The 11,874-nt window shown below is 36.0% G+C and overlaps 1 protein-coding gene across 1 annotated transcript; it reads right to left on the bottom strand.

Moving 5' to 3' along the window:
• Nucleotides 1–8,855: 8,855 nt before the first annotated feature.
• Nucleotides 8,856–11,629, bottom strand: LOC118346099 (GDSL esterase/lipase At3g27950-like). The gene is made up of 5 exons (XM_035687110.1): nucleotides 11,271–11,629; nucleotides 9,911–10,114; nucleotides 9,610–9,782; nucleotides 9,253–9,523; nucleotides 8,856–9,158 (listed from the first exon to the last, which is right to left on the bottom strand). Exons 1-5 carry the CDS (start codon nucleotides 11,521–11,523, stop codon nucleotides 8,917–8,919), a joined length of 1,143 nt encoding a protein of 380 aa, XP_035543003.1. The 5' UTR covers nucleotides 11,524–11,629; the 3' UTR covers nucleotides 8,856–8,916.
• Nucleotides 11,630–11,874: the final 245 nt, after the last annotated feature.

Below are 11,874 nucleotides of genomic sequence, written 5' to 3'. Positions count from 1 at the left end.
TAGACTTCCAAGGAAACAAAGTATGATTTTAGCTTAACAAAACCTTTATATAATGATCGTATAGAAAACCTCCTAATCCCTATCTTGATCCAAATTGGCCTTTTGGGTGAGGAGTTTCGCCACAAAGTACGTTGTTGCGGCAAAAAACAACTAATATATACAAAAATTGGCTTTAAAGCATCCTGCCCACCACATAATACAAAAATTCAAGGAATACGATAAGAGAAAATCTTCCCACTAGTTAGTCTGCTGAAGCTCAAATAACTACCCTCCAATGACATTTCGCCAAGTAGCTCCTCCATTTCTCATTCCATATACCTGTCTATAGGCGATAACAAGAATCCCAATGTTGTGAAAAATCCCCTTCACAAAAAGAAAACCCTCCTCCTCTCCCTCTTCCACCGAAGCCTCCTCCTCTTCATGAAAGGAAGCTCACACTGAAAATTGCCGATATAATCACTTGGTCCGAGGTTTCTACAGCCACCTTCTCCTCCACGCGCTCTCACCAGGTAACTTCCTGAGCATTTGCAAGGATTTCAATTCATCTGGATTTCCTTTGCTCTCAGATTTTGTTTGCTCTAAGACTAGCCATTAATAAAATTATTGTGAGATTTCATTTGCTATGTAAATAAAATTGGGTATAGAATGACTAGTCATCACAATGCATATATATTTTCCCGACTCCAACTAATCTTAGTCAATCTTAGAAAATTGAATTACTAAAAACCCAACCAAACCACACCAAACATTGTCAAATTGATTTGAGTCAATTTTATGTGTCTCTAATCTGTAAATTAAAAAATATCAAACTAGAGAATATATAAAAATGATTCCATAAAAGTATATATTCTATATTAGTCTGCTTAGAGTTTATAAATTTTGGTTTTAAATTACACTCTAGCCGACAGCTAGCGAAAGCAAAACACATCATGCCATATAGTAAATGTTGTGGAAGGAGATATATAGTATTGATCATTTTCTATTAATATCATATTTTTTGGTGGGGGTTGGGAGCAGAGAAATTTCAAAGTATGAGATTGCTCTATTTGATAAATATGTGAAACACTAGGCATTGGATGGACCTAAAAATGTGAACATTTCCTATATCATCATTTTGTGAAAAACATTTGTTGAGTATATCCAAAGTTTACCCCTTTAACTACAAATCATTGTTGCATGAGAGTCTTGTATTAAACTCCATTTGAACAGTGGAGAATATGCACACAATTGGATCATATTTGGTAAAAAAACCAGTATACACATTTCATCTTCGATACTACTTGCAAAACCAACATTGATTAACAGAAAAAATTTCCAATTTTGATAGTTTGGGTTGTGGAACATGTACTTCCATTATTTATTACAATGAGTCTATGTGATCACAAGATGATGTATGTAATTGGATAATGTTAATCTATTTTCCAGCAAATGACAAGTTCAAGTAGTCTTACCGATTCAAGTTCGTGGACTTCAAGAGGGAACAACAAAGCAAGTTTGGACAGGCCACTTTGCTACTGTGGCATTCCATCCAAACTCCGAATCTCTGGAAATGGTAATAGTTTTGGTAGAAGATTTTACAGTTGCCCAAACTATAAGATCAATAAACAATGTGAATTTTTTGAAGGGATTGATCTTGAAAGTGAAGTACCTCTTTTCACCAAGACTCTCGGTTTGTGTTCTACCCATCAAATCAATGTGAAGTACCTCAAGAGGCTAAGAGGTTAGAATATCAGAAAACTTCTTGTGTTGAGCTCTTGTTTGCTTTCCCTATTGGCATGATCCGCAAACCATCTTCTTGGTTTTAAGGGACTTGGGTAGCTTAGCTACATCTTCTATTTTGGAAATATTTGATATGTCTCTAAAGTTGATATGACCAAGACGTTGATGCCACAACTCGGTTTATCCAATAAAACTCTGACAACACAAATTTGATGTTGAGGAGACTCCATAGCAATTGTCAAATGTTCTAGTGTCCTTCAAGATCCATTATCTAGCTTGGTTGTAAACATTACGCTTATCCTTTAAGAACTGCACAGAAGAATTATCATCACAAAATTGACTAATGCTAAGCAAATTTGCATTAAGGCTACTAACAAATAAAACATTTTGAAGAGTAGGCAATCCATGTATTTCAATACTCCATTTCCCTTCAACAATGCATTTGCTATCATCTCCAAAAGTCATGGTACCTCCACTAGGAGACTCGATCTTCTTGAATAAGGCATCACTAGACATATGTCTTGAGCATGCGTTGTCCAGGTACCATAGATAATTGTCCATTCATTTAAGTGCTGTGTGAGCAACTAGACATACAACATCCTCTGTAACCACTCATGTTGCTTTGAGTTTTGACTTGTAAACACCACTTTGCATAATTTTTTATTTGTTGCGAAGATAAAATTCTTTTAGTTCACCAAGCTTGAGGCTTATGGAAGTTATTTGATGACTCAACTCTTCAATTATTTTCTAGATTCTTTCCCTTTCTTTTTTATTTTCTTTCTCCTTCATTTTTCTGCACTTCACTCAAGTTAAAGCAATATGGCCAATGGCCAGAAATACCATAATGATGACAAGTAGAAACAAACTTACCTTCAACCTTACCAAGATTTAGCTTCTTTGAGGTTGATCTTTCATGAGAAGTTTTAGAGTGATTTGACTTTGACACAGCTTTATTTGGAGCATCCACACCTTGGCTTCCTTTAACAAAGACAATACCCTTAGAAGTAGTGGTAGCGAATGATGAGGTTAGAGATTCTTTGCCTTAGGAAGTCGTGTACCCCAAACCTGTGCGATCACAACTAGACTTTTGAATGCTTAACATCTCATCCAATTTTTGAGTTGCAGATTTTTGCTTACACTCTTGAGATTTTTTCAGTTCCTTTTCAAGTGCACCTTTTTGAGTATTCAACATTGTTATTTCAACTTCAGAAATTTTCAGTGTCTCCGATAGATTGTTCTTTTAATTCTCTATGGCTATGAGTTTGTTGTATAGCTTATTGTTTAGTTTTTTCAGCTTGACCACTTTTTCACATGAATTATTATAAGTTTCATGTATACTGAGCTCATGGTCAGCATCAATAAGAGCTACATCCGAGTCACTGTCATCATTACCACTTTCAGATTTTGTTAGCTCAATTTCAGGAAACTCATTAGCAACAGTGGAAAAAGCCATGAATGAATTTTCATCATCATACAATGAGCTAGAAGTTTCATATTCTGAACTGTCACTAAGTGTGACATTTAGTGCTTTTTTCCCTTATTTTTATTAAAAATTGGACATTCAATCTTTATGTTACCATATCCTGAACATTCATGGCACTTAATTTTATCTTTTATCTTATATCTATCTTTATTCCATTTTTTAGAATTATTTTCTTTTGCAGGAAATTCCTTACCTCGCTTTTCCTTTCCACTAGTATTTTTGTTAAACAAGAATTTTATGAATTTCCTTGCAATGAAAGCTATATCCTCATCGTTTAGATTCTCTTCATCAAAAAAATCTTCTCAAGCTTCTTTCACGGTTTTTAAAAGCAATTGACTTACATTTTCTTGTTTGAGGAAGCAATGACTCATATGTTTGCAAGGAACCAACTAGTTCTTCAACCTTAATCGCATCTAAATCCTTGTTTTCCCCAATGATAGTCACTTTTTGGTGAAATCTTTCAGGCAAGAATCTTAAAATCTTTCTCACAATTCTTAAATCTTTCACCTTTTCACCAATATTAAACTTAGAATTTACAATATCGTTAAATTTAGCATAAAAATCATTAAAAGCGCTCTCATCTTCCAGCATCTTAATCTCTTCAAATTTTAAGGTTATCAACTGTAATTTTGAATTTTTTTACAATTCTTGTTCCTTCATGTTTAACCTCCAAAATATCTCATGCTTCTTTTGCACCTCACATGTGAAAATTCATTAGGAGATACAACCATGAAGATAGCATTAAGTCCTTTGTTGTTCCAGTTACAGTTGTTAATCTCATCTCTTGTCCATATATCAATAGTTGTCTCGGGTTGAGTCCATCCTCGCTTAGCAGCATGCCACACGCGCTCATCCAACGACTTGAGGAAAACTCTCATACGAATTTTTCAATATGCATAACTTTTCTCATCAAATTGTGGCAAGGCTATCAATGATGACGACATGGTCTATAGGGGCACAGATCACACTCGAATGTGTGAATCACGCTATGTTGCCAATTGAAATTACCCAAATGTCCCTGTATATTGACGGAAATATCTACCAATTCACTCAACACATTTGTTAATCATCAACTATGCAATTATTTAATAATTAATCAATAACATAAAGTAAATAAATTGCATAACACCAATCTTAATTATGAAGGAAACCCCTTTAAAGAACTCTTTAAAGGTAAAATCCTACGGGACAGCCAAGTCAAGAAAAGTCAATTATATTCATTGAAAAATCAAGTACAAGTAAGTCTCAATTACAAAACAATTGCCAATTGACTTTCTTACTTGCCACGACAAATGATCCATTTGCCTCTACCACAAAAGTATCCAGAATCTCTGAGGATCTTCAAATATTAACTTCTCTACTAGAACTCCAGTGGCTGGACACAATTAGTCAATCTCCAACATGGAGCATGAACACAGTTAAAGGGAGAGAAAAAATAACTAAAAAATTCTTGAGAGAATTTTCTCACACTCAAGTATTTGGAATATGCTTTCCAATATCTCCAAACTAAGAATCATCAAAATTCGTCATCCAATCGAATCCCAACAATAAATAACCTTAAAAGAGTTTTAACTGTAGTAGGACTTCGCTGACGAAACTAATCTAATAGGAGTTTGAATCGTAGTAGAACTCTACACCCGGTGCTAATTCTTCTTAGCAGATGCAGTTTTCCATTCAAACTCTTCACTGGATAATTACAGATTCATTGGAACTTGAATTTTTCATACTCTTGACTTATCTAAAACACTATCTAATGACTTCTAGATAAACTCAATAGATAAAGTCAAAGTATTTCACATTCATCCAACTTACAAAATATCTAATAAACGTAATTTAGTCACTTAGTCCTATCCAAAATCTTGCATTTACAAATGTAATTTATCTTGTGAGAGATTCACACTGGCGAAATAGCTCCCGCACAAACTCCTACCTCAAAAGGACACAACCATTCTCCTTATAGTGCTTAGATGGGGCGATTCCTCCACAAAGCGCACCCAAAATCCTATAAATATTTATCCAAATATGCATTAGGATATAGATATTTATTCAGAAATGCTTACTTCTCTCACTACCTTAATCATCAGAAATATTCCCCACTAGAATCACTTTAGATTGCATCTTTGTTTCACAAGCAATTGTCGTGGACATAACAAATGTTGTTGGAACTGTTGAGAATTGTCTCAACAAAGAGTAATAGCATTAGAACTAATTAACTAAGCCAAAACCCACAAGAATTCTTGTACTAGTTTTTAGTAGGAAAAGAAGGAAAAAAAAAAAAAAAAAAAAAAAAAAGACTAATGCTACTATTCATCCTAAATCTTGTCATCCCTAGTCATATATGATAATATGTCACATTGATTTTTTTATGTCAATCACTCAAGAGAAATGCTTGCTCTAAACAGAAATATTATACAAAAGAGTTTACACATTGACATTGTTTAATGTAATCTACCAAATTGTAAAACTTCTTTTATTGTAAAGTATATTTAACATATCATATTAAAGCACGTCATCGTATAGATTTTCTTACGTAAGATTTGTGTGTAGATCTAATACTTCTCATCACTTAAATGATAGCCACTTAAAATATGTCAAATTACCAAATGTGATTGAGATTGAAATTAAACAATTATAAGATAAAAATTAGGATAAAGAACTGCTCGAATGAACGAGCAAAAGATCTATTACTTTAATTGTCACATTAAGATTTCAGTCTGACAACATAATTAACTAACGAGTACAACCTAATTAACAAAAAGCAATCCAATACTTGTAGAATTACAAAAGCTTCATACCTTCTTAACTATCGGAGATATTCCTCACTAGAATCAACCAAGGATTTTTTTTTTTTTGGACGTAGAACCGCGGAAAATTGTCTAAAAAAATTAATTTTATGGGAATTAATTAACTAAGCCACAACCTACAAGAATTCTTGCAATAAGTTTTAGTAAGAAAAGAAATAGAAAAAATATAAAAGAAAGACTAATACTACCATTCATCCTAAATTTTGTCATCTCCAGTTTTTTTTTTGTTGATGTATCACATTTCAAGTGGCTTTTTATATCAGTCGCTCTAGAGAAATACTTAGTTTACACAAAAAGGTTTACACATCGACGTTGTTTAATGTGATCCATCAAATTGTAAACTTTTTTTTACTGTAAAATAGATTTAGCATATCACATTATGTCACATTGAGATTTCAGTCTGACAACATAACGAACTAATGAGTACAACATGATTTTCAGAAAGTGTTGGTGAAATACATAATAATAAAATGGAACTCACAATGATATTAAAATTGAAATGAAACCAGTTTTAATTGAGGCACGGATATCTTGCTTTCTTTAAGAAGATTCAAACCCTATGCAATCGATAAAGTTCCAAGTGAACCGTTCCAGCCATACCTCGACCTTTTGACTTGTTTCCACCGAGATACAATAACATAACTGATCGTCGTATAACTAGAACTAACTCTACACAAGTGGTTGAGCCCAAAGCTTCATTAGAAGAAGCACCTCTCTCTTGTCTGAAAAATTCTTAAGAGTATTGCATACTTTTTATTTTTCTTCTTCATAAAACTTCTCTCTTGTTAGTAAGAAATTTAGGCAAAACTAAAAACTATTGTTAAGAGTCAGCTGAGTGCAGAGTAAGAAATTATTAAGGGCACGGTTACACATTGACCAAGTTTATCAACCATAAATCTTTAGAAAGAAAACCGATCAACTTTAAAAATCAACTCAACAATTAATCCAATATAACTCACAACCTTAATGACTAAACGAATTTCCAAAAGCCACCATTATTAAAAAAACAAACGTTACAAATAACTATTTATTAAAAAATACCAACAGAAAGCAATCCAATATTCGTTGAATTACAAAAGCTTCATTCCTAATTCTTCACCGATCAGATGAGAGCGCACACAGTTTGTATGACAGTGAGCAGCAACAAGAGAATGCCGCCTATGGTGGCAGCACTCCTCCAAGGGTTGCAAAAATATTCACGTTTCAACTTAGCCATCATAATCTGAAGATAAGTCCCGCGGACTTATCATGTTAAGCTTGCAAAAGTTTCTAAGCCAGGAATTGGTGCACAACATGTAATTTGTATACCTATAACCTTGAAGAATGCACGAAAGTTTTTTTTTTTTGGCGGGTGGGGTATTGTTGCTTGTTTTTGTTTTGTCTTTTTATTTTTTGGGTAGCAAAAACTAGGGTATTTTGATACCTGGTTTCGGAACATTATATTGTATCATCAGGTATTAGTTTGTAACCACGGTTTTCCTCCACTATAAGTGAGAGTTTATTAATAAAATTGGGATGGGGTCACTAGTGAACATGTGATTTTCGGTTGTTTAATAATAATAATAAAAAGTCCCGCAGGCTTATCATGTTAAGCTTGCAAAAGTTTCTAAGCCAGGAATTGGTGCACAACAAGTAATACGTATCCCTATAACCTTGAAGAATGCACGAAAGTAATTGTCCCAACACATAGGTTATATTCATTCCGTTGTAACCTTTGATTGAGAACTAATTCCTTGCCAAAATCCTGCAATGCAAATGGCGCATCCAAGTACAAGCTAGCTGGTGCTATTTTAATTGTTTATTATTATTACAAGCTGCTCTAAGTACTGTTCATCCGGGCAGGGTTTTTCCTAGCCCGGTCCGGAACCGGATAACTCGTGGGTTCCGATTACGGGTTTTTGTCCATATTAAATCCAGGCCGGTACCCGCATGACTAAACCCAGGTCCACCCGGGTTTTTTTTAAAAAAATTCTTCCAGACTTGACCATTCCATCATTGCAATAATTTGGGAAGGGTTAATTATATCTTTCTTTTAAGTTAACCAAATGGGACTTGCCTGTGTGAAGCGCTATGCAATAAACGAGGCTGCAGATCTGTTTGAAGAAGTAAGAAGTAAACTGGAAAAGGAATATGGGCCATATCATCCAGATACATTAGGGGTCTATAGCAATCTTGCTGGCACTTATGATGCAATGGGAAGGTACTGTTCTCTTGTTATGTTTTATCAAAGTGACTGATGTGAGTTTCTATTGTTTTGCACCATTTGCTCTGATCTTTTCTCCCTCTGCTTTGATGTTGGTCATCGACACAGCATTTTGCAGGGCATATCTACAATCTAAGTAGATTCTCTTTATTTGAACTTTGTAATAATATTTTTGTGCTTTCCAACTTAAAATTTGGCAGGCTGGATGATGCCATTGGAATTTTGGAATATCTCGTTGGAATGAGAGAAGAGAAGCTAGGAACAGCAAATCCTGATGTGGATGACGAGGCGGAGGTTGGCAGAGTTGTTGAGAGAAGCCGGCAGGGTCCGGAACAGGAAAACCAGATCACTAGTTACACTCCTCGACACCAACCCTGAGATCATAAACTCAATAGCATCCATGGGTATCCATGTCCTTCCCTTTTTCTGAAAGTTACAAGGATGGAGAATTCCCAACAATGAAGCTTCTTTTAGCTGCTTTTTTTTTTTTTTTTCGTAAAGATAATTTTTAGTAAATAGAGAAATACATCAGGAAATAGTACATACAGTACAGAAAATAAAACCGACTTTGGTCGCCTTGAAAGTTGATGTTTGCCTGATTGCAAAATCAAGCTACTAAGAGTACTCGTTTTCACACTGCATATTCAGGGGACCATTCAAAAAGAATTATTATTACGAGCAGCATTCATTAACATACTGCAATGTGCTTACAAATTCTTGGGATGATAACAAGCCTCCCGAATTGAAACTGGTGGGTCAGAGAAGGAGCCATTGAGAATTCGGTTTGCAACCCATAGGTTGGCTGACTCAGAGTAGTGTATGCCATCCCAGCTAACGTGCCTTGATGGATTCTGACATAGATTACCATAAACCGTTCCATAAACTATTTCTTTCTTCCCACAATCAATATAGTAAGTCCCACAACAGAACTCAAATGGATCGACAAAACCTGTCATCATCAAACAGTTAAAAGATTAGATCTGCAATGGGTAGTGGATTATTATCCCCCTGCTACTGATGTTTGTATATAAAATTATCATTACCTTCATTCTTTGCATTGCTGATTAGTGCATATTTAGCGGAATACATGTCGACATGTGTCAATGCTACATCAGGGAGCTGTGCCCTCAGTTTAAACACCATGTCCTTGAGCTGCCCGTTGAACTCCTGAGCTATCTCATTATTAGGCTTCACGCACCCATTCTGATCCAGATTACCAGGCTTAGATCGGTCATTTATAACCCTTGTTGGCAAGCAACCGATTGGGCCTGTATTATGTACCCAAAATATTCTTGCACCTTCCTTGTACAATTGCTGAAACAATGACCAAAAGAACGGCTAGAATAATTAGTTATTGTCAGAAATTGTTCAATTATAACCATCAGGTGGTGTTTGCTTACATGCACTGCTTGGGATAACTGGCTTAAGATATCAGGGATGGAAAGTCGAACTTGTTCTAATGTTGTGTATTGAAAACCATAGTACAGATCGTTCTGTCCAATATCAAATATGTAAAGAGCTTTTGAGAAGTCCTTAGGCCTTGGGAGGCTGCTTTTGACTGGTGGCATCTTTCCTGGAGCCAAAATTTACAAATTCAATGCTCATTGTTAGTAAGCTTTCAGGACCACAAAGTACTGTATTTTGAAGCATCTTTTAGCATACAAGGTACACTGAGTGAGAGGGGGCTTGAGAGAGACTGACTGCTAGGGTCAAGTTGATTGTTATACAGAGCTTCTGTTTGAGATTTGAAACGCATGAACTGGGAAATCTGAATCCCGAGATGGAATGGACTATACCCTCCTGGACGAACGGATGAACCTCCTGTTGCAAAATTTGCACCATGCCTGAAATCCGTCCCGATCGAGTCCAAGTATGGACTCAGGTATGGTGATTTCAGCTCCTCGGCTGCATTGGGATCGAGAAATAAGTAAAAATATACAAGCACACATGCATTATTAGTTCTTCTACGTACAACCGCGGTGGGGAACCGCGGTGTAATTGGCTAATGCCATGTAGAGGCTATATTAAAAAAAAAAATGAAGAAGAAGAAAACGGACGAAAAGAAATAGATGAAAGGAGAGAAACCAACAAATGCCCAAACTTTGTTAGGAGAAAAAGCAGAGCAGAGGGGTCGTCTTCTACAACTCAGATCTGTGGTCGTCTTCGTGGGTAGGAGAAAAAGCAGAGATTGCTTGTTCATCTTCAATCTTAGATCTGCCAGAAGCTTTCGAAATGATGGGTCGGTTGTGGATTTGGGTAAAGTTTGGTTTGATTTTGAATGATGGACTGGTTTGATTGTCTTTGTGTGCACGAGAAAAAGTAGAGAGAGTGGTCGTCGGCATGGGTAGGAGAAAAGAAGCAGAGAGAGGCCTGCAGAAACTGAAGCAGAGAGAGGTCTGTGGGACTCGTCGTGGGTAGGAGAAATTTGAACATCTGCAGATTTGCTATCCAGGATGCATCCCATCTAGAGCTGTGAAATAAATGCCTATTTTTTTTTTTTTTTTTGGGTTGGTGATATCTTTGGTATTTTCATAGAGGAAGTCGTTGGTGGGGTTCGATTAATCCTTTCCAACAATTTTCTGCAAATCCAAGGTATCCAATCATTCACGTCTGGTCTGAAAGAAAAAATCCTGCCATTTTGGGATTGGAAGGGGACTGATCGGGACTATGCATGTAACAAGGCTATCCTAAAATTCTTGAAAAGTCACAGAAGAAGGAAAGAGATCCCCAGAAATCAATCTTCGTGGGCTTCTAGCAGGACTTTAAAAAACACTAATGGGAGCGTGCCTGGCAGGAACTTTCAGCTTGAAGTTGCAATTAAAACCTTCATCATTTAATTCTTGAAGCAATACATTATTTGTGGCAACATTATTTGTGTTTTTCCTGAAGTTACTAAAACAGATGAACAAGATGATATAAACACATGCGTATATAGGAAAATGCAAACGGCGTCATTTACATTTTGCCAAGTGGGATCCGGTTTCCCCGCCGTTCCTCTGGCCAGTTACCTATAGAGTTTTTCTTCAAAATGAAACTGCAATCAGAGGATTAGCCCAGTTACCTATAAAATCTAAGATGAGACGGCCATCACAATTCCTTCCCGAAGGATGTCCAAAGAAGGTTTCTCCATTGGGTTGATTAACCTCTGACAATGCGGCAGATCTTCCTCCGGTGTCCGAGTTTGAGTCTCCAAAGTTGAATACTGCTGGAAACTTGCATCTCCGTGTACTGCTGCCGCCCAACACCACCGCTGGAAGCACCAAGAAAGCCAAAACCACGAGCCGCAACACACCATATAGCCTCATCGAATCCATGGTTGTCCTAGCAACATCCCTTGTCAGTGCCAAAAGAGTTGCACTCTCATCTTATGTATACTTCTGCGAGCTCAAGAGTCAATGTAGGCAGCGTCAGAGTTACCGACATACCGTGGACTTCGATTTTCAAAGATGCGGGCTTTTGGCATTTGTTTTGGAGTAACGATAAATGTAGAACAGTTTTTACAATTTTTTTTTTTAATTATGCTTTAAAATAGGATATTTATGTAAAGAACGTTATTTTATAAAAATCTTTCTTCATTTAAAACATAATTAGATAAAATATTATAAAAATAATCATGTGTCAATCATTTTCTTTTGATCTGTAAGTAAACACATGTAAATTGTTTT

This window comes from Juglans regia, unplaced genomic scaffold, assembly GCF_001411555.2.
Source record: "Juglans regia cultivar Chandler unplaced genomic scaffold, Walnut 2.0 Scaffold_678, whole genome shotgun sequence".
NCBI classification, from domain to species: domain Eukaryota; kingdom Viridiplantae; phylum Streptophyta; class Magnoliopsida; order Fagales; family Juglandaceae; genus Juglans; species Juglans regia.
This window is presented reverse-complemented; position numbering and strand designations above follow the sequence as displayed.

Excerpts from the sequence above, each read along its gene's own strand:
- LOC118346099 (XM_035687110.1), bottom strand. The coding sequence starts at position 11,523 with ATGGATTCGATGAGGCTATATGGTGTGTTGCGGCTCGTGGTTTTGGCT. Across the intron at positions 9,524-9,609 it reads AGTTATCCCAAGCAGTGCAT|CAATTGTACAAGGAAGGTGC; the intron begins GTAAGCAAACAC and ends TCATTGTTTCAG. Across the intron at positions 9,159-9,252 it reads CAGCAATGCAAAGAATGAAG|GTTTTGTCGATCCATTTGAG; the intron begins GTAATGATAATT and ends TGATGATGACAG.